The sequence below is a fragment of the Anser cygnoides genome, chromosome 11 (genome assembly GCF_040182565.1).
Source record: "Anser cygnoides isolate HZ-2024a breed goose chromosome 11, Taihu_goose_T2T_genome, whole genome shotgun sequence".
Lineage (NCBI taxonomy): Eukaryota > Metazoa > Chordata > Aves > Anseriformes > Anatidae > Anser > Anser cygnoides.
Window position 1 is genome coordinate 10,127,152 of NC_089883.1, and position 24,039 is coordinate 10,151,190.

The 24,039-nt window shown below is 40.8% G+C and overlaps 1 protein-coding gene across 2 annotated transcripts in view; it reads right to left on the reverse strand.

The window, feature by feature from the left end:
* SH3GL3 (SH3 domain containing GRB2 like 3, endophilin A3) overlaps positions 1–19,285 on the reverse strand; it is a 55,946-nt gene extending 36,661 nt beyond the window's left edge. The window contains exons 1-2 of one of the 2 annotated variants that reach the window (XM_048071876.2): positions 19,125–19,254; positions 15,752–15,908 (exon numbers count right to left, since the gene is read on the reverse strand). In XM_048071876.2, the coding sequence (XP_047927833.1) occupies positions 15,752–15,802 (51 nt within the window). In that variant the 5' untranslated portion in view covers positions 15,803–15,908; positions 19,125–19,254. Of the gene's footprint in view, positions 1–15,751; positions 15,909–19,124 lie in introns of both variants that reach the window. The other variant, XM_048071877.2, reaches the window with a different exon arrangement.
* Positions 19,286–24,039: the final 4,754 nt, after the last annotated feature.

Sequence of the window (24,039 nt, forward strand, 5' to 3'; positions counted from 1 at the left end):
AAACCACCAAGAAGTACATTTCATAGGCTGAGTCCATCCCATAGTTGTTCAGATTTCTACATCTCCCATTCCTTCCTCCAATAAGTCCAATTTACATGTACCAAAATACAACCCCCTTCCAGAGAGCAAAATCCTGTTCCTAAGTAAAGCCTTCATCTCCGTGCCCTTGTACAAACCATGGAGCTCCAGTAACCATCACACGTGCTTTCTCCATGCTTGTTCCAGAGCTCTGCACAGAAGGGTTGCGTACAGCCCTTTGATGGCTTCTTGCTATGGTCCTTCAAAGCAGCACCAAAGAACCTTTCCCATTCATTACAACTGTTCAGACAGAACACGAGTAATAGAATGAGACAAGCCCAAATTAATGCATCTCTGAGGCCAGTATTTCTACGTTACACAACAGCCATTCCAGTTTGACAACCATAGCTCACCTGCAATCACCAAAAAAAAAAAACAAAAAAAAGAAAGAAAAAGAAAAAGGACAGTAAAATATTGAATCTACAGAAACCAGAGAAAAATGATAATCAAACAGATCACTTGCACGAGATGGGGTGTACACCAGTACTCAGCACGGTGTCTATGAGCTTAAATTAAATGCATACAGATATTGAAGAAAAGCATAGTATTGTGGACAAAGGAATTTCTTGTCCATATATGAATAAAGTGCAAGACTCTGGACTCTATAATGCGATTTTACATTTCTATAGAGAGTGAGTCATTTTGCACCAGGCACTGACACGGCGTGGCATTACTGGGTGTTTTAGTCAAACTTGTCTGCTAAAGCTATTCTTCAGCACATGCATTGTACAACAAAAACTACTTTGTATTCCAAAACCTTGAACAATTCCCTGACAAATCTCCACTGTGTTTCCCAAAGAACTCAACACTGTTGCCAACACATGCATTTATAAATCAGTATATTGAAAGTAATTGAAAATACACATCTCAAAAGGAAAACATCTTTGTAAGAATTCAAATATACTAAAACAAACTGACTTATCTACATTTTTAGATGAAGACACATTATTCCATCTTAATGCCTTATTAGGACCATACAGCGATAATAAAGTGTGAGACTCGAGACTGTCAACGTTTCAAAAGAGAAGATGCAAATGCTTTTAATGAGAAAACCTGATTACGCTGAAGTCTCGGACAAAAAAAATCAAGTTCATTGATCTGAGATGTCATGTAGCCAAGAACAATGACATACATGAAATCATAGTGCTTCACACAGACAGAAACAACGTTTTACTCCAGAATTTCTTTCTGCATATCTAAAATATTGTTCCTTAATCGGTTTAAAATCTTGCCGCTTGTGGAACTGAGCATATCCTAAAGATGCAAGTGGAAAGACATCAAAGGGCCATCCAAAACTCTTAAGTTAATAAGTTAATATCATTCCTCCCTTTTCCAATTGTACTGATTCCTCACTCAGTTCCAAACTTCTGTTTTTAAAAAAAAAAAAAGTCTGAGTTTCTTTGGAAAGTAAATTTTTGGGATTTTAATTTCAAACTATGACCTGTTTGGCCCTCTCTTATCCAGCCAAAATACACGGGCAGACAAGTGGTGGTGGTGCACCACACAGAGGCAGTCCTCCTGCAGGGTGACAAAGGACAAGCAGCAAACCTCACTGGTGGGGACTTAACAGCACCACTTCCTGCTTCTCGTTAGGTGTCTTGTTTCATGTAGAACAAGCAGGCAATATTTTGTCCTTTCTCCTCTCCACACATACTTGCTAGAGCTATGAATGACAAGTTAGATGCAGAGCAAGTTCCACAGGGTGTTATCACATTAGCACTTCTTCCTCCCTCTAAAGCTCCCAGTGCAAAAATTCACTTGGCAACGGTACAATCCTGATTTGGCTTTAAAACAATCCCTCTTTCTACAGATATTCTCTGTGCTTATAAGTAAGGTGTGGCTTCCTTTTGGCTTACTCATACATGCCCACTGAGAAGATGAGAAAAGGTGATTATACTATAAAACAAAACCCTGAAAATCAGAGATTTAAATTACTCCTTTACATGCTTCCTTTCCAAGTAATACAAGGACCCTTCACGTTATTGTCATAGTTACTCCAACTCCTGCTTCATCTAAGATGCTTCTATGTTAGAAGACTCTCATGACTAAATTTAAAGATTGCTTTTACAGATGCGAACAAGTAATTGTCCGAGTGGCCCCTTATGACATAGTTTTATCCAAAGAGTATTGAAAGAACGTGAAAAGTTATACCACATTTATCTTTTACTGCTCAGATTGCCTCTTGCTACTTTAAAGTCCTTTTACAACCTCACCCTAACTTCTGTGTCCATTCTACTTCATTCGTCACGCTGGTCCCCACTCTAATTGAGCAGAACTTCCTTCCCCTGGTGCTCCTCACAGCTGAAACAAGCTCCTCCTCCCCTCCTCTGAAAGCATATTTGTTTTTTTTCCCCTCACACAACAGCATTCTCAGTTTTTCACTGAAGTCACAGTGAAGGCTCTGGGATTTCATTGCATAAGCCCTACCACTCAAAGGCTTTGTAAATTAAATGGCTGGCAGTGCTGCCATTATTACCAAAGTCATGATGGTCACCTCCAAAGCCGGGGGAAACTGGTAGCAGAGATCTCTTGTTGGCTCATCATCCAGAACTTCCATGAGATACAGGTCTCTTACAAAGCACGGTTTATTCTACTCTGAATTTAGACAAAATGTTCATTAAGGTATTTTCCACAGCTGCTTAGCCTTTTCTAAATCCTTCTCCTCCCTGGCGAGACTTCCCTTGCACTGGCACTGGCTGTTGTGCCACTTGTGTGAGCTAATCCATCTGAAAACTAACCACACGTTTCAGCTGGGTTCCCTTTCAGATGGCCAGGCTGCATCTATCCTCCATCAGCTCAGCGTGTGATCACACGAGCACGCCGAGCTGATGTGAGGAAGTGGGCAGGAGCTCACCCCGGGGGTAGAGCGAGGCCACAATGGCCTAGATTTAGGCTGCTGCAAGTTGCCACGCAGCTGTATCCTCAGCCTGATGGAATCCAGTCGCTTCAGCTGATGCCTTAAACGCAGGGCTTGCACACACAGTGCAAAGATACAAGTGAACAAAACAATCTATGCACTTCAGCAGTCTGACTTCTTTAATAACCTCTCTCTGTCCTAAACTAAACAAGCTTGACATTACCTTGTCAGTGCAATACCTTCTTTATTTTTGTCCTCATCACGTGACGTAGCAATTTCCACTCCATCTAGTGAAAATCTATGCTTTGCCTCATTCTAGAAATGCTGGCACACTGTCACTCATAATCCTGGAAGAGTGCGCTGCTCTGAGTCATAGCCCCTTATTAAAGGAGTCTCTTGCACTTGGTGTTCCCATCACATCGTCTGACCCGTTCCAGCACAATGCCCTGGAATTAACCCCAGAAAATGGATCCTTCATTCTTTTCTCAGGCTAAACTACCCTAGCTTATTCATGTAAAATGGCTCCCACTGGCTCTCGGGAAAGCTCACATTAAATACCTCACTGATTATAGTGCAGGCCTCAGCTCAGGAGGGGTTTAGCCAGCTTTGAGAACAGAAACAGTCCCAGAGCTGGCCATGCACGTAAAGCTGAGCAAATACTTGATGGCTTCATGGAAGCAAAGCCCGCTGTATCGCCCTGCCACTGGGTCCAGTACCAAGTGACTTCATGAGAGCCCTTAAGAAATAGCCTATTGCAACATTTTTTCTCTTAGAGTGACATTTGCTAGTGTTACGTCTTTTACATCATTTCAAACATAAAAATAAATCTTAGTTCTTCAAATAAGAGAAATCAGTCAACACATAAATCAGGGCTTGCATGTGCAGAATGGGCAATTAACATCCTTAAAACATTTAAATCACTTTTTATTCTGGAAAACACTTAACTGCACTGCATAATTCATGAATATCCAGTTGCCCTGCCACATTTTTCATGACCAAAGATTTCTGCATATTAGACGGCTTTATTGAAAACCCATTTAAAACAAAATATTTGCTTTTTTGCAAGGCTCCATACATTGGGCCTCATTTTGACACAGAGCACGTGCCATTTCTTCCTAAGTTCATGCCTTGAGTATATTCTCAATGCCCACATGAGGCCAAAATATAACATTTAATCAAAACTGGTGCCAGAGAGCCCTGTCCAAGTAAGGGCTAGGAAAAGGGCAGGGATTTTTTCTCCGTTTTGGGGCTGACCTAATTATGCTTTTGTAAACTCAGAATATACTTACATCACTTTCATTCAATTCAAAGCAATCTCATTATACATGCAACATCACAAACAGTAAATTTGAGTCTTAGAAATTAACTGACAAATATTCCTAAATATCAATACTTGATGAGACCAACCACAGGAGAAATAATGTAGACAAGATGCGGGCACTTTTATAGTGATTTACAGCTTTAAGCTCAAAGTTTATGCATTTGGGTAAAGCATTCTTGAATTTGTCTAAATGTAAGAGCTGCTAACACTAAAAGATACACTGCAAATAGCTAGGAGTGCCATTTTGGGTTTTAGACATTACTATACGACTATGTATATGGATAAAGCAAACATTTCCTTGGCCCTGCCATATTTAAAGTGTCAGTTTTAGTGAATCTATTATCAATGAAAAATGTGGTCAAAATCATCCACTACTGAGCTCCCTAGTGAGCTGTACAGAGGAAGCAGAGCAACAAGACTGTCAACAGAAGTTGTATGAAGCCAGATATATTGGCAGTCAAAATCATAATTTTTGGTCGCTCTGGTTTAGAATTAATTTCTCCTCACATTAGCATACTATTGCTCATCACTGCTTCAGCATAATGCTTATCAGCAGGTATACCTTGGGTGCATGGAAAGTGACGAATAATCTCTATTTATTGCTCTGTCAGAAACTGCTTTCCTCTCCATCAGGCAGTAATTCTTACTGAGCTCCATTCCCACAGAACCACCTTAAAGATTTGTCCTTCAATGTTATTAAACTACTGCTTACATTTTTAGTGCTCACACTAACCCTGTGTATTTTATTAAGTCACTATAAAATGCATTGATAATTCCACCACCTTCCCTTACTTTTTACTGCGGATCATTTTGATTTAAGTGGTGTCATTCTGACTTTTTGAGCAGTCAGCCCTGTAGTTCCCACCAGTTTTAGTATATTGTGAAATACCCACATTATTCTGCCACACAGTCATTCCCTGGTACATCCTACTCAAGGTAACCCACCTGTTCCTGCTGTACAGGGACTACTTTCCCTTTGAAACAGCATGATTTTTGAGCTCCTCTGCTTGAGTGGTTTTTGGTTGTTTTTTGAAGCTGTTTCATCTGACAGTTTTCACAGGCCCTTAAGTTCATGTTCAGCATCAGAGCACTGTGAAGCAATGTGCTTCCTGTTCCTGGGTCCACTACAGACATAAGTGAGTTTTTAATGGGGTCACGGTCTCATCACTCAAATATTTTGAAAAATTCAAAAATACGCTCCCAGCAGCTTTGCAGCACTTTTGACTTCATGTGAGGCCTTTAGCAAATATACCCAAGGGAAAAACAGAAGGACTTAAGATATATTCTTCTCCTTGCTGATGCAACCTGTGCTCATGATGAGTTGCAAAACCTAAATGGAACAAACAAGTCTCAAACACTCTTGTGTAAGTTTTTTAATAATCCATGCTCCTTTCATTCACTTATTAGAAAATGACAAACTCTAGGTATCACAATTTTAAAAGTATAAATATTATTTTTATCTCTGTGACTCGTCTAGAGATGAAGTCACCATATATTTTTACTTCATTTTCATGAACTCCATTTCAAAAGACATTAGTGGTTTTAGGCAGCAACACTTTGTTACATGCAATACCACAACCTGAAATGCTGTTGGAGCAATGGGGTTTCTTAGTCCACACTTCTAAGACAGGCAGGCACTGCCCTGCATCTCCAGGAGGTCCAATTCTTTCTGGTGGCTACAGCAGCGCTGCAGAAATGCATCACAGACGTCATGCACGGGGACAGGAAATTCCACACAGAATTATCTGTATTTCATTGTTATCAAACTTTGTCAAATCTCAACTTTAAATGGAAAACACGTAAAGCTGGAAAAATGTTTTAAGTATAATCTACACAGAGAACAACACAGACCTTTACAGAGTCCTCCTCTATAGCAGTGCATGGGTTTGTACCAAGTAATTCCTACAAAAATGCAGTACTCCTATCAGGAGCAAACCATACCCAGGCCCACTTAACAAGAACCTTTAGCTGCAGTTTAAGAGATCACTGAAGGGCAAATCTCAATCATTTACAAGCTCACTTGCAATGAGTGTCACAAGTCCTGCATTCTTCTTACCAAGCAAAGCAGTAGATGCAGCTTTTTCAATTTTCATCAGTCATATGATAATTAAGAATACACATAGTGATATATGCTTAATTATTAATAAACAACTCTAAAGTACTTAGCATACAGAATCACAGAGAGTTTTCCAAAATTTATCATTTCTGCTTGAAGAAGTAAGTACAAAGAAAAGCAAGATTTGCCACTTTTCAACCCCTTGAAGACGTGCCATGTATAATAAAGGGAGCAAATTAACACCCTGACTGGCATATATTCCAACAATGTCTGCAGGACCCATTTCATTCGACAGCTACATTTTGGATTATGGCAATAGAGCAATTGGTGATTTTTGGTAACATTTGCACAATATTTTGAGCAATCAAAGGGGCTACTCATTGCCTGCAGCTCAAATATATTCCAGCCCATCTGCCTGCATCTATCCTAAACCAGAGGCTAAGAGCACTGCTCAGGGCTATTTAGGTAGCAATATCTGTCTTCAGTGAAACCTGATACAGGCTTCATCCGTGGGGCTCTCGGAGCCCCTAGTTTCAATATGGCTCTAGAGCTTGGCATATACCACTAGCCCTGATTTAGGATTTAAACCAGACCCCAAGATGTTGACATCTGGGGGTTTGGCTTAAAGATACTTCTCACACGTAACATTGATACAGAAGATGCAAGGGTAATTCATCAGATCATACAAGGTGGCACACGTAATTGGTTCAAACTTCTTTCTCCTTATAGTTTGTTATTTAAATTTTCTCCTGCTTTAGATATTTATAAGCCCCTCATTGGAAATTATTTTTCTTATTTATTTTTTTTAAATAGAATTTATTTAAAACAAATAAACACTTCCATAAATAAATCCATCACCAACACTTGGTGTTCCTTTTTCTGCAAAACCTTAATTGGTGATTTTTATGGGTTTGTTTTTTTTATTAGAATGTTTTTGACTAATAACTTACTTTTGAAAAGTCTCATTAGGTTTTTTTTCCCTCCCCCTGAAAATAGGCTTTTCAAAAGCTACAATTCTTCCAATGTTGTGTAAATTTGAATAAAGCATCACAAAAATTGTCAAAACTTGTCAAGATGAGGCCATAAAAATCTCACCATTTTTTGCAAAATCTTGTCCTCATTTTCTTAACAAATGCAATTTTGATATAATCCCCAAAAAAGCAATTCGTAGAAGCATTACTACTTTTGTACGAGAGTAGCTATATTTATGTGCATCTTTTCCCCTTGTATCAACAAACCTTTTGTTCATCAGTTAGAAGATCTGTACTAGTCTTCTGGCTGCTTCCCAAATATGCTGATAGACAAAGAGGTGCTAAGCGCGAAGTCACAAATCTGTTATGCAAGCTATCCTTAGCACCAGCCTTCTCAGTCTGAACTTGTTCTTTCTTCTCTGCAGCAGGGTGCAATCCCACTCAGAAATCCCATTAATTTCTGCAACCCCGCACTAATCTGACTACAACTCCCAAGTATGACAAGAGCTAATGGAGAGACTCTAAAGACTGCTTCCACTAGGTCAGTGTCAATAAAGCAACGTAAGAAGCAATGAATATTTCTGATAAAGAAAGCACGCAGCAATTCAGCCTAGACCTTTGGCAGAAAGTCAGCTGCACAGCAGCACTGCTCCGGGCAAGTGTCATTCCACACAGTGAATTTCAGTTATTCTCTAAGCAGTGTTTGCTCAGAAATATTTCTCCAGAGACTGTTTTCCAAACTGTTTGTCTTCTAAGTAATGTCTCACAAATATATTTCAGGCTGAGGTTATCTATGGGGAGTTTTTCCTCTTCGAAGGCTTAAAGGCAGGTTACAGACGCACGCTATAGCTCTACGAAATAATGGAAATGCTATCATCAATTTCCATTTAGGCACAATAAAACTGGGGCTTGGAGCTATCGGAGGCAGAGAGAGGTAAGACAATTCACACCTATGAGCTTTAGGGAATTTTAAATCTTCATGCATTTCAAGATTTTACTGGTATCATCTTAACAGCAAAAGCACACATATACTTCAAAATGAAGAGCTTTATTTTTTTTAACCTAAAAACTAAAACCACCTTGTAAAAGTCCTTTGTTCCAACTTCAGAAGCAACCTGGAAACAAGAAAAATATTCCTCTACCACTAACAAGGCACATCCAAAGACATTGCTGAAGCCTCCTGGCCTCGCATTTAAGCACCAATGGGAACAGCACATTGCAACCATCTGCTTCATTTGACCTGCACGGACCATTAAGTAAGAGGACAGTTCCTAGGTGACATGGATGCAGTTGCAATTCCTTGATTCTACAAGTAGATAATTAAGTAGGATCTCGACTTTTGAATACAGATCATAGATTTCATCAGTCATAAAAACAAGAATGCAATGTCTTTGGGAACTCCAATCACTTTACTCCAACATCTACATTTAGGTTGGGTCCAATCTGTAATTGCAGAAGCTTCTTTCCATCTGTGTTAACTTATTTACATCCTTGTTTTACAAGATTACCTTGGGGGCTCAGGGAGCCCACCAAAGCTACCTGACACAAAAATTGAGACAGGGAAAAGCAGAAATTATTTCCAGTATATGACAGTCTGCTCTCCTCACCTCTCATTGTAGTGTTCAAGGTCTTCACCTGATTTCAGTAGGACTGAGCTAAGCCATTAGTCAAAAGCTTTCTCAAGTCCCAAATATATTTTTGATAAATTACAGGAATCAAGACCTCAGATGGAAATTGATTTGGTTTTGTTGTTGTTGTTGTTTTTTGTTTGTTCGTTTTCCCACCACCTAAATAGATCCAGAATAGATCTAAATAGATCCAAAATATATCATTTGTTTTTTTATTGTTTGTCTCAGTGAAAGTGCATCATTATAAGCCAGGAATATCTAAAGGGAGAAAAACTTCATGGCTTATGACCATATAAAAAAAAAAAAAAGGAAAATAGATATGCACTTTGTAGAAACTATGCAAGATCCATTTTGATGATATAAAAAGTTACACTCCCTTTCAGTCTCCAAAGGAATTGCAGAAAAATATTCAGTAGAAAGAAGATACTGTAACAGAAAATATAGTTTAAATGCTTGCGTAATTAGAATAGTTTATATAATAGAAGGGAAATGAAGGAATCTCTCTTAGAGAGCATATTAAACAGCAGAGTGAAGTTGGAACAACAAACTTCTATAACGAAATGGTGTGTGATGGCAAATGGAGCAGGGAAAACAAAAGGGCAGAGACTTGAAGAATCGAACCAAAACCAAATCAGTTAAGATAAGGGCCAACATTCCCCACAGTATTTTCATTCACGTAGCCAATTTATCACTGTTTGTTGTTGGTCCTCCCCACTCAATACAACATTCTCCCCACTCCGGGTGACAAATCAGGTTTGCAAGCTGCACATCCTAATTTGCTGGAGAATCAGGCACAGAAGCCCCTGACGCAAACACTGGAGGCCAAACTCAGTTTAATGCTGCCTGTTACAGGCGTACAGAGGAGGAGAGCACTTCCTCCACCTCACCTACCGGTACCACACAAACCCAGAGGGGCAACCAGCCACCACGCTCTGGCATCACCCATTTCCACGCCCGGCAGCTCAGCCCATTGGGGTTTTATCAGCGTCCTCAGTCCCTTTGCGTGCAGTGCCCCTTTGCCTGGCCCAGACAACGAAATAAATGAAAGTTTCTGCACAGGAAGGGATCATCACTGAACATAAACTCAGACAACATTTGGACAACCACTGTGACCAAGCTTAGAAAGAAGTAACCAAGGAGAAAGTTTGAGGAAAATGGAAAAACCCATAGACCATAACTGCTGATGAGAGAAAGTACCCAGCAAAGTTATTTATATTTAACTAGAAGCCTCTTTTGCAACCTATTTCCTCAAATATGAAGCCATTTCTGCCAGTAACTTTTCCTGCCTAAGCTTGCAGTTCACTTGTGTTTGTGTGCCTCTCTTCTACTCTTCACTACAGAAGTTTTCCTTCCCATTAAATTTAAATACAGTGACAGGCAGTAGCACAACCTTACATTAAACAGTAGAAGGGAGGGAGAAATTATTCCTTCCACTGAGAAATAATGTAAATGGTCTTAGAGCATGTGGAGAGCTGTAGCACAGATTGGGGAAGTGAAGAGGTTTAGTTTGCTAACCTCCTCCTTCCTCCCTCAAAGGAAAAAAAAAAAAGGGGGGGGAAAAAGAAGTCCCACATCCAACATCAAAGTAGTTCAAATTTATTACAATTTACAGGGAAAAACCAGGTAGGGAGTGTTCAGATGTTAAAGCCATAAAATGATAAACAGCTAATCTTGAAGGTAACTAGCAGTTGCTGTGTTCCAGTGCCGCCAGGCAGACATCCAAGCAGCTTACACCACAAGCAGCATTCAAGCTGCTGCCTTCAGGAACCTTATCATTATTTTCTTTGGAAGGAATTTCTAGAGAGCAGACTGGAACTGCTGGTTCTGAACTGATGTAAAGTTAGAGGCTTTGATTAATTATTTACTTTCATGGGGTTTCTTTTCCCCCACCATGCACACACCTACTGTGAGCCAGAAGCCAAGCTGCCGGGTGCAACATTCCCTGTGGGAAAGGTGCAGCGTTCCCATGGGCGCAACCTTCTCTGGCCTTGGAGGCAGCACAGGCACCAAAGTTCACTTTCTAGCTCTCTCAATGGGACTGCAAAAAGGAAGTTCACGATTCTGAATCAAAACAATGCGTTTCTGACCTCCAATCACACGTGTTATTTAGTGCACTAACTAATATTTTTTTCCACTTATTCTCTGCTGCGGAGATATTGTTATCTGAAAATCCTAATCTCTAAACCATTGCTTAACAGTCCCAGAAGGATATTAAAAACAGCAACGTTAGGTGAAAATGCCATGTTCAGTTCAGCTGAACTTTCTCTGGGTCAATGGAATTACACCATATTTATATGTGAGCTTTAATCCAAACTCATATCTATATTTTGTATTTATCCCTAAATCTTATGCAAACTGAAAGATTAAAAGCAAAACAAACAAACAAAAAACCCACAGTGAACGTAAAGTTCTTTGTGACACCTTTACAAATATTAACAACGTTTGAAGGTAGAATTTCTAACAACTGGACATTGCATCTGTAGTCCAGAAACATATAATCTAATTTTGGGTCTGTCATTGATGGGCTTCTTAACCTTGAAGTCATGGCACTTGCAAGTACCTTACTTATTTGCACATGATTTTTTAAAAAAATAAAAAATGGGAACATTGAGACCTACCTGCCTTTGCCAAGCACGCCAAAGGGAATAAGGAGGTTGTTACTACCTAGGTCTGTCTATATTGGTTTTACTGTTGTATTTCTTTTTCTTTTTTTTTTTTAAAGAAAAATGACATTTTCATGACTTTTTCACCTTATATCTATAAACTGAATGCACAAGGTCAGAAACTCTGTCAATAATAGAATTTTAAAAACCCATTTCTTTTGAGTCCTCGATTTTATAATCACGTCCAGTTCCTAACCAGGCTAATGTCACTGCAGTTCATTAAACACAGGTACAAAACCAAAAACGTACTTTCATTAGCATAGTACAGAAACAGAACTAACACTCATCAGAGCCTTGGCATTGTCCTTTGAATAGAAGCAGGCAAGGCCAAGTTATTTCTGTGTTTCACATACACAGCTGCTGATATTTGAGATGTTGTAGGAAATTAAAGAGTATATTCTCCCATCAATGCATATAACTTTAATAATAGAAACAAGTACAGTGATATGACACTAGAGCTCTACAAAATAGAATTCAAGGTGTACTCTAACACTAGATTAGCCCTTTTCTAACTGGTCTTGTTAAAAGCACTGTTAAATCCTGCATCTTCAGCTCTCAGCTAGTCATAGAACTCCATCAGGGGCTTCCTTTCCATGAACAGGAAAAAGCCTAACAATGAGAAAACAGCACAGCACAGAATTAGACTATCACAATACTCTGGGGTGAAAGTGGCATTAACATAAATAGAAGCAGTCTGTTCTTAATGGTATCATTATAAACCAAAGCTTGTTTTTTATAGGGTTTTTGCAGAAGGTATTACGAATGGGACATATTTTGAAAGTTGAATTACACATTTATAGAAAGTATTGGTCTTCGGGTAGCAGAGGAGACAAAATGCTATATTAAAACACTTCTATTCTTCAGCAATACTTTGTTCTGGAACTGCAGCTATATTGTGCTGCAGTCTATCGAGAATATACACAACTTTCTCATATTAATAGGAAGAAGACTGAGGTTTTATCGGCCAGATTCTGCTGTCAGTTATGCTGCATATGCCTATGTAAGAGACACTACACTGAGTCAGCCCAGATTTCTATCAGCATAACAAAGCAGAATTTGTCCTCCTGGATGTATATTACAGAGGCTGTCCTGAATTCTATACAGGAATGCAACTTTGTGGTAGAAATGTATCTGTTTAGGATATTTAAGCAACTTGGAGTATCACTTAGCTAATGATACTAAAGAAAACCTTAATGCAATGCGATTGCTGTGCTTCACTTGTCTGTTTTTCAGCATTGCAGGATTCTCAAGAGACTGCACTGCAATGTATTACCCAGCGTGTGCCGCAATGACTCAGGCAACAGCAGGAGTTAAGGACGGAGTGCCAGCTCAGCTCCAGCTTGCAGGATGCCTGTGTAAAACTCTTCAGCAAAGCCAAGAATCTATAAAAGGAGATGCGTTCAAGGAGAAAGTTCAGCTTCAATTCCATCATGCTCTACTGTTTGCTATTGCAAGGCTATTCAGTTTTCACAAATAAATACAGTATGCGTAAAATGTAACTAACCTCCTCCCAGATTGTAGCTGCTTAGATTGTAGCTCTTAGATTCCCAGCTTGCAGCAGAGATGATCCATACAAATGTATTTGCTAACTTGTATGCTGGCTGAGTACCGTAGCCCTCAAAGTTTCTTTTTAATACAGTTATGCCTTACTGGCAGGCAAGTTACAAATACAATTGTAAATATAACCATAAACCTACATCCTGAGAGCTAGTTTCTCCCTCATCCCAGCTCTTTGAGACATATTTTTAATATGGAAAACCAGTGTCATGCCATGATGAACTGTCTTCATATTTCCTACCTATTAGCCAAATACTCTGGTCCTGGGAAACAAACTTCATTTTCAGCAGGGTTGGCTGCACAACCCAAAGTCGGCTGTGGAAACCAAAAGTGAGCCACCCCTAGAATTGCCAAAGGAAGAGGGGTGAAGTGCAGATTACTGTCCCCTTAGCACATGCCCTCCCCCTGTCACATACAAATGACAGCTGATCTTTGCCACAGGAGCATGTTCCCCCCCAACATCAGGTTAATAGTTTTGATTTGAAATAATATGTAATGCAAGGACTTCTTCTGCAAGAACTAAGCTCTCCAGCAAAAAGATACAAACCAATCAACCAACCAACAACGAAAACACCTCAACAAATACTCTATATACTAACAAGCCTTGAAAGCTTTACATAGAGCTTCAGCTTCTTCTCTCATCATCTGAGGAATTAAAGATGAGCAGTGTATCATCTACCGCATAGTTTTATAATGACTGGATTACATAACAGGAGTGCCCAGCCACAACACAGGTAAAGATAAACAATACTGACCAATTTGATATCTACATGTACATAGAGGAATGTTATTTTATTATTTTTTTTGTCCTTGACAGTGTCTGAGGGTTTATTCTTCTTTCTGAACCATGTACAAGAATTATAATTATCCATTTCAAAACATCTCAGACAATAAACTAAATGCTAACATCCTTTTCCCTGCTGTCCTACCACCATAATTCTTACAGTTTTACCAAAGGATACCTCAAATTATTTAATAAAAGCTCAGAGACCTCTCTCTGCTGAGGTCTTGAATTCATCGTGCCCAATCCAGGTTGGATGTAAAAGAACAGTATCTCTCAGACTGTATGATAACAGCTTCTAGACCTAGGATAGAAATCTGCCAGTCAATAAAGACTTTCTTTTTGTGTCCCAGTGGCAAGTTCAGTTTTTCTTTGTATAAAGTTTGTCTCTTCCTCAGTTTACCAAAGTACTTCAAGTTTGTTTGGAAGCAAATACTTGTGTAAATAAAATTTTTGTGTATTAATGCGGTCAACATGGACTTCAAAAATTGTAAATATTATGTCTGGGCTAGTATCATAACATTACAGAAAGGAACACTAGTCAGGAAAACAAAACAAAGCAAAACCCAATCAGCAAGACTATTCCATATAATAAGGTCTCAGTTCTGATCTGATTTCAGTCCAGCAGATCAGATCACAATGCCACATAAATCACTGGAGTAATAGCAGAAACCTGGGAGAGAAAAACAAGCATCCTTGTAACTGTTGGTGATAGCCAGAAGCAGGAAAACAAACAAATACAAAACAAAGAAAACACCACACCATAGAAAAAGGCCTTCAAAAACGTTGTTAAAAATAGATGACTACTTGAAAAGACAAACACCATTCAGGATATATAAGAGAGGAGTGCCCAGAGCATATACTTTCTTGCTCTAAGTTAAATCCCTTTCAGAAGACAAAAAAAAAAAAAAAGTTGTAACAACTACATTTTTCTTAGAAAATCTGTTCATCTTTATGCTTATCTACAGACAGTAGTCAGCTCCTGAACAGCATTACCCTATCCTTCTTCACTGACAGGAACAGGTTTAAGAAACCAATCTGCATTGACTAACAATCCCTGCTCAGGTTTACGTTACAAATAAGATATTCAGAATAAGAGGCAGTCACATGTTTCTCACAAAAGTAATAATTTTTAGCATCTCTGAGAAGCTAAGCCTGAGAAATACACTATGAATAAGTTGTTGATACTGAGACTGCAGCTATACACAGACTTTTAGCACAACTAATTATTTAAAAAAAAAAAAAAAAGCATACGTGGTCAACAGATTTCCGACACCAGCATCATGGCTGAGCTTCCAAAACACCCCAGGGGAAGGAGGTTCTCAACTCACTAGCCTCCAACTACTTGGAAAAAAATCACGTACCATTACAGTGAGATACCAGCCTGGCTGTAGTTTAAGAGCACAGCACAAACTATAAGAGCAGCTGCTGACTATTAAGACTTTCTTATTCGCTCTCTATACTTACTGTTTTTCTACACAGGAAAATCACTCTAAAAATACTCCTAGTATGCATCAGAAGATGCCGTCCTCCCACCATCTGGGTATCCCACATACACAGCCACCATTAGAACAAGGCCTACAAAAACTGTAGGCAGAGATACACCCGCCTACATCAAAAGGTTTCAGATTGAAAACAGGAAAACAGATAAGATATGTCAGAGTCTGAAAGTAACAAGAGACAAATTTTCATCAAGAACAGAACTCGGTGAAGGTTAACTTAAAAAAAAAAATATATATATATATTTGAAAAAAACATTCAAAACCAGAAAAAAAGGCGAGTTCCACGAGACACGCACACGAGTTAATCAGCTCTGAGAAAGAGCCTGCCCTCACTTACCAGCCAGGGAGAGGTGGTAAGATGCCACAGGGGATCTGCTCGATGTTTCATTAGCCAAATGAGTTAGCACTCAAGGGATGATCGCTGATATTAGATGGACAGGAAAAAAAGAGCTGATCCTCACTCCAGTTCACTCATTTCAATTTAAACTTGTAGCCTAAATAATGAGCATAGTAAAGAAATTTCTAGCATACCTGGAAGCTGTTATCTATTACACCACAGACATATAATCTTGCTTTGGGCCTACCAGTTCTGTGCTACTAGATGAAGCAGTTATTAAGGTATTGACACTGGAGTAGAATCACCCCTTTAGATATTACGATACCTAGCAAACTAGCTAAAACATCGCTCCAGAGTGCAGAATTCATTGCAGCACCTCCAACAGATGCACATAACTCAGAGTTGCCTTCCAAATGTTGCTACCAAACTGGCACTTAGGTGAAAACCTATACACACATGCTGTTCTCAGGGGGGAAAAAGTACTGCTGAGTAAAAAAAATCCAGGAGAAAACCATAAAGAACACTTACTGTGAATTTATGGTTTGCAAACGTAGAGACATGGTGACTTTTTACTACACCAAGGATGTAATAGCATGTCATGCCTGAGATCCAGTGAGGGCTTTAGAAGCCATAAAAAGTTAACTGCTGACCTTTTCTTACAGTAAACACTTATTTACTTAACTGCAACTTTAGATAAACTGAGTTGGCATGAATCAGACAAACATTCCAGAAGGATTAAAGGAATAAACCTCCACTGTACACATAAAGTATGTCTTGCCTTTCTCCCCTACAGTCTCTAAAGCAAGACATGCAGAAGATGAAGGCTTTAAAAAAGAAAAATAAACCCATTTCCTTTGAAAAAAGCAGCTCTGCAATAGTTAAGTGGTTGTTAGAAAGACTACATAAAATAATATATATTGATTTACTTTATATATACATAGTTACAGATCACACAGATTTATATTAGCCCACAGTTCCACCTGAAATATAGACTATTTCAGCGGAATTAAAGTCTGTTATTGCATGGAAATAGTATATTTTGAAAAGAGAGGGATCGTGTCACTTCTTTGATATTTATTCACATTTTTGAATGAATTTGTTAAATACAGACTGCCTTAATGCACTTGCTTTATCCTTCAGATTTTCTGTCTCTAGGTTCTGCCAGCCTTCAAATATTATTCTCATTCCTCAATCACATGTCCTGGCACAATTCTCCTTCCCTTCAGTATTCCTCAATGTCCTCTGGGAAATTTGCCAGTTTTTGTCATCTGCCCTCATTCTCCTTTGGGAACACTAAAGCAAGGAATTAATTTCATTCTTTCTCCAAGTAATGCTTGTGTCTGCTGTTAACAGTTACCCTTGGCATCTCTCATCCATTCAATATGCAAAGGTATACATCTCCTTAAGTGATCCTACAGTACTTAGAGATTTTATAAATGCCCTGCTGAGGAATCTCTTTCACGCTCTGCATTTGTTTGTTTTAGCATTGTGCAAAAGAATTTAGCTAAAAGACAGAGTAGCAATATTTCTATTCTGTAGGTGCCCTTACGGTCCCATTTTCTGTTACTTTCCACGATTGTTTTCCATGTACCTTTATTGGCATGAGGGTACATCTGAGTCAGAGATTATAACTTAGTTATTCAGATCTGTACTGATCAAGTGTTTGAATGTAAATATGTATATATGTGTGTGTGTGTGTACATATGCTATTTCTTGTGTTATTTTTTTCAGAATGAGCTCTGAAGTGTCCTGTGTTCCTCAGGTATGAAAAAAAAAAAAAACAACAAAAAACAGTTCCAGTATCTGCTTTTTCCTGCATGTGAACTTCCTACTAAACAGCATTGCCTTCCCTAAAGAAAGGCTTTTTCAATCCATTTACTTTAAATTTCATGCTCAGTCCTTCATTTGAAAATAAATGGAAACTTTACCTTTGACCTAAGCAGAAGATTATTATCTGAGTTATCCATCCCTGTTTCTTGCTGTAATAAATACTAGAAGACGTACCACAGCATTTCAGGAAATACACTGTCAATTTCAGTATATTCTGTTGTTCCATTTTGCCAGGGCTACTACCTTTACCAGCTTCCCAGATGTATTTATTTATTTATTTTTAAATGTTTATGCGACATCTGGGCTGGATTAAGCAAGCAGCAACACAGTTGCAACTGCTAGACTGGAAGCATTTGTTGTGGTTACCTCTTTAACTTCCTCTGCTAAATACCTCCTGCTACTTCAGTTACAAACTTGCCATACCAAAGGCTGCATCACTGGCTGGGATGTTAGGTGCCAAAAAAGCCAAAACCTTTCATTAACTGTCCATGAATTTGTTTACCCAGGAAGTCCCACATTTTTGCAAAGAGATAAAGAAAGTCGACTAAAAGATCTAGGTTCGTGACATTCTTCAAGATCAGTACATAACAGGAAAGAAATAACAGGAGTGAAAATAAATGTTAGGTATATTTATTTAGCATATCTATACCCAACCAAAGCAGACATTCTGCATTTGGGCTGATGACAGCCCAAATATCTGAAGGAGGACCTGGAAAAGTGACAGCTAAGTCATCTCCAGACCTTTATTTTCTCTGCCCTCTCCCAGGGCAGCTGTCCAACTTGACGAACAGGCTACAGACAGGAATTTCAGCACTGTCATTATCACCAAGGAGAGCCGAGGGAAATACAGATCTCCCGGGAGCTTCTGGCCCCCTTCACCAGGAGAATCCCACTGCCACCGCTCCTGGAGGCGACCGCGGCAATGCAGGGCTGGCACGACTGCGCTGTGTACCAGCCCAGCTGCTTAAGTGAAAGGGGTCTTACGAGAAATACGCACAAGTACGAAAGATGCACAAGAGAAAACAGGACTGGAGAGAAAGGGGTGAGGAGAAGATGAAGGTTGACCCAAGAAAAGATAAAGTACGGCCTCTAGAAAAGAAGGGAAAACTCTAGAAACATGTGGTACCCCCTATAGGAGAAATGCACGGTCTGCCAGCTGGGAAACTACACCAGTAGTTTGTGGCAGAAAGCGGCACTGAACTCTTTGGGGAGAGCTGGAGCCTCACAGCAGCGAGGCCTCAGAGCCGAACCCGGCGGCAGCCCGAGCTGACAGGTGCCGGCACCCGGCAGGACGAGCCCGGGGCGGCCAGAGGCAGCCCCCTCCTGCAGGGGGGCAGCTCCGGAGGCTGAGGGGCGTAAGGAGGGGAGGGGACCCGGAGGGACACCCGCTGCTACCGCTGCGGAGGTGGCAGAGGCTGGGGCTGATGCTGCTGGTGCTGCCGCTGCCTCCCCGAGCCGCCGAAGGGGCCGGAGCCGCTCTGCCCGGACCGGTGCCCCCACCGGGGCTCCGCCACCTCCCCGTCCCCACAGGCGCAGCCCTTACCTGGCTGGCTTTGTGAAACTGCTTCTTCAGCCCTGCCACCGACATCCTCCCGCCGCGGCCGGCTCCGCCCGGAGCCGGGGCCCGATCCCGGAGGCGGCTGCGGGCGGGTCCCGGCGGGTCCCGTCAGGTGCGGGCGGCCCGGCCCGGCCCGGCCCGGCCCGGCCCCTCGCTGTGTCACCCCGCGCGGCTGGACGCGGCGCCCGCCTACCCGCCGCCCCCATTGGCCGCCGCGCGTCCCCATGCAAATGACTCAGCCAACGCCGCTCTTCCATTGGCCGCTCGCGGGAGCTTATGCAAATCGAAGCGCTCGAAGCCGCCCCCGCCGCGGCGTTGCGAGGAGACCGCCGGGAGCGCGAGGCGCGCGGCCTGCGGCTCGGGGGGCGCCCGCCGCCGGGGGGCGCCCGGCACGGACCCCAAATCCGGCCCCAGCCCCAGCCCGAGCCCCCAGCCCCGGCCTGAGCCCCGGCCTGAGCCCCAGAGGCAGGCCGCAAGGCCTCCGTCCTCTGACCTGTCCCAGCGAGGCTCCAGTTTTCTCTTTTTACCTCACACCTCTTGTGTTTCTCTGTAGCATCTCGTGTCGTAGCATCGCATCTCCTGCATCCCGCATCTGCCCTCCTGTGCTTTGTGCTGGCGGGAGTGACAGCTGTGGCGGTGGCTCAGAGCGCGATGGCCTGGTGCTGTACGTCAGCACGAAGCCCGCTTCGTGGTTTGACTCTGTAGCTGCGCTGGTGCTGCTGGAGGCTCAGGACAGCACGGTCCTGTGCTACACCGACCGCTGCCTTCCGCAGGAGCAGACGGACTAGAGAAAGCTGTGCTGGAAGGGGTTTGGTTGTGTGCCTGGCTGCCGCAGGGTGAGCTGCCTGCCTGCTTCAGTGCCCCTGTGTCAGCGTGGTACCGGTACAGGAGAGGCGGGTGCCTCCTGCGCTGGAGGAGCTCTCACAGGCTGCCCTCGGGTTTTGGGGAAGATGTGCCGTGACTTCGGGTTATTTGGGAGTTATGGCTCAACTCAAACATGTGCACAGACCTGGAAGCAGCTTGGAGAGAGCCTCTGCAGGCTTTCACAGGGCTCTCGCTGTTCTCACTGTCAAGCCTGCTGGTTTTATTGCTTGGCAGAGAAGGAGTTTCCAGAGTGCATTACTGTTGCTTCTTTCTAACAGCAATGAGAACAATGGCAAAAAATACCAGAATTTCCACAGTAATTGTCTGGAACCTACCTGTACCAATTACATACCACCATGAGTCAAAGCATAAAGACAGACCTATTCATGAGCTGAGGGACTTCTACTGGCTATTACTTTACAAAAGGAACTGTACAAGAGAGGCAAAAGGCACAAAAGAGAAGCTATGAGGATAACCAGATAACATTCTCTGGAAGACAAACTGTACGGCAAAAAAAGTCCTTTCAGGTGTTTGGGCTGGTAATGTTTGAAAGAGCTCTGCAGTCACTGTGCTATCTGATGCCACTTGGGAATATGGAAGGAACATTTTCAGCCTCATTACAAGTTAATGAGATTACACCAAAGGCACCTGATTTCAACACCTCTTTTTCTTCTTAATACCAACAGGCAGCAAGATGCTAACTGCCCAGGCCAAATCTGGTATGGCTTGAATTAGTGAAGCATTTGCAGAGGTCACAGTTGACAGAGATGAAGTGACCTAAGTTTTGAGAGAGATTGAGATGCTGAGAAGAGAGGAAATAAGGCCTAAGAAACTGGAGTTCTGTAAAAGTTATTAAAGCAAACTCTGAGTGTACCATGGAATTGAAACAAAGCTTTAGCTAATCTTCAGCTTTAAGAAAGGGGGGACCAGAAGCAAAGAAGGCAGGAGTTTGAAACAAGTCACTATGGAGGGGAATCAATGGATTATATAGCCACTGTGTCTGTTAGCTGTAAAATTGGATTATATAGAGAACACAAGTAAGGCAATATGCCTTCAACTTCCTTTTTTATCCCACATGTAACCTAAGGTTAGGAGTGATGTTGTTTCTGCTGAGATGATATGAGAATCTGCAAGTGGGAAATGTCCTGTGGAAATCCAGCTTCATAGCCTAATTGCCCAATGACACAGACAAGGTGAAAACCTAATTGATGAGCCAACTTGAATGGTCCAGGTGTTAATGATTTGGTAGAGACATCCTGAAAAAGACTATGGTATTCAGTTAAGATATATGCAAAAGTTTCAGCTTGTACACAGTAATATAGACTGGCTAAGCAATAGCTAAGAGCATTATAATCACAGACTGTTATGCATCATGGAAAAATGGACTGTCATTTGCTGGACAACATTCCTTACATTTTAGGAAAAGTTGCTAATTCAGTCTGTAAAATGAGGGAAATTAGTACTAGTATAAAAACTACAGGAAGTGGTTCAGCTAAATGCTGACGTGTTGGAAAAAGCCTTATATTAAAAAGAACAGTTATAAGCAGAAGACAGGCCAGGGCATGGTACTACAAGGAATAGTGAAAAATACTTCACAGTCTGGGAAATGGGGCCTTCATGAGAAAAGTTCTAGATATCTGGATGTTTAAACAACACTTACAATCCCACCACTCTGGAAATTTCAAATTACATGGAACACGTTGCTGGTTCCAACATGTTATTGAATCAGAGGTTCTAAAAAGGACAGCGAATTTTGTGCAAACTATGAGCTCCTAACTGTATTTAAATCAAGGCTGTGATTATAAAATATACTCTGGCTACTTACGTGGTATAATTGGGCTTGAAAATTAGTCCTGTGAAATTCAAGACAGTTATCTGGATAAATGGATAAATTCATAATTCACTTAGATTTCAGTGTGGCTATTGATATGTAAAAAATCATAGTTCAGAAATTCTCTCTGAAAATGTGGTTCTGGTAGAAGCAAACAACCTTATAGGCATTTGGTTTCCAATGAACAAATTACCATACTTTTAAGAGTTGAAATTGCAGTAACGGCCATATGAAGTATTAGTTTTTCAGCAGAATGGAAACTGGTAATATTAAAAAAAAAAAAAAAAAGAATCCTGAGACAGTTTAGCAGTTGAAATTACCTGTAATCTGAAGCCAATCACATCCATGTTTGCTTGAATGCCTCTTAAAATTAAAATGAGAAATCTGATAGTGAAATTTGATCTGGGTCTTCAGTAGTTATTACCACCAAAGAGAACATCAAAATGGGCAGGAATGATGAGTTTATGATGTTCTATTGGATTTGATTCTGGGCCACACGGACTACCTGTGTAAAGCACTTATTCCTTAAAACTTAGGTATTCAAAGCAAGCTATTGTGCATTGCTTTACTTTGCAATTTTTTTTTTGCATTATGAGACTCTGGATGTGCTCATCTGAATAACGGGGGCAATGGTCAGTTGAGTAACCAAGTTATTGCTTACCAAAACCAGACAGAAAACCTATGAGAAACACGCAAAGGCGGCTTCAGCTGTAGCTGAATTAGAGAGTAGCAACCCCATGTTTTGGTTTCGTAATAGAAAAACATACAGGAACTATGCATATATTCTCCTCAGGTTGAAGAAGTCTGAATTCGCACACTTCATCTTCAGAATACTGGCACTGGGGAAGGAGAGCAAAATCAAATAAATAAATAAACAAAAATGGTTTGTGTTGCAAAGATGGATTTCCCTGAGACTAAGTGTCCCTATATAGCAGTAGCAAGTGGGTCATTAGTAGAGATCATGCTTGGGCAAGTCTGACTTTCATGAAATGGTACATAAAATCTTTCGTTTGAAATACCTAAAGAAAATGAGATTGCAAGCACTTGGACCAAGTAGAGCATGATATTTAAAAGAAAAAAAAAAATCTGCTAGAGGGGACTTGCAGAAAGCTTTAAAAATAAAACTGGCTTGGGTATAAGGTTGTGTCCTCTTCTTAACATCTGGGAGGTTCATCTGGTTCCCCAGTTATAGAAAGAGGGGAATCCTAAACTGAACAGGCACTCCTGCAAAGCATCGACCCAATTAAGTGAAGTAATACGTAACATAGTGTCCCAGAGTGAAATCCAAAGGACTACAGTATTTGATGAAATTGGTTCCAATTACCTCTTCAGTGGGTTGTCTTGCAACAGAAAACCTGGGAAAATTACACCAACCGCAAACTACCCCAATAACAAAATCAGAAAAGAATTCTTCTGCTAAAAATGCCAAAGACAGTAAGGACATCTCATAAGCCTGTTTTAGCACCCTTTCTATATGCTTAAATGAAAATATATATACGTTTAAAATAAAACAAAAATGTAGGTGATGTGAAAATATGTTCATATACAGGAGCAGACTAACACTACGGTTTTGCTTCTAGACCATAAACAAGCAATTCTGCACATCATAGCACTTGCTATGCAGATACACGAGCTCAGTTTTTTCTGACATGGCTTTGCATTTCAGTATACGTTTCATAAGAAAGGCAAGAACTGACAGTATTCTCTACACAGCCAGTTCTGACCAGAATTTGGAAAGCTCCCCATTCCACATGGACGCTGCTGGCAGTTAGAGCAGCAGTATGTGACCCTGGGGCCGGTAGACACTCTGGCTAACCTACTTCATTTGTTTAGGATGCTTATGTTTGCTCTCCAGATCTTCTAACTAAATGTAGCTAGTGAATTATTTTTGGCATTTGTGTTTGTTCTTCTCAAGCAGACTTCCCATATGTGTTGCTTTACCGTTATCCAGATCTTCTTGTCTCCTTCCTGTGTTTGTGTTCCACATGCTTCTCCATGATTCTGTGGATACTTTCTGTCTTCAGTTTCTTAAATCCCTTACTCTTGTTCTGCAAGTGTCAACAAGAAGACAAAAGCTTGTTAGGTCTTATGGCATTAAATAATAAATATGGTTCTACCCACATGTTTCTTTTTAAATGGGATATAAAGATCTTAGATGAACTTAAAATCTAGAGGTAGATATTTTTAAAGTTACATATGTGTATA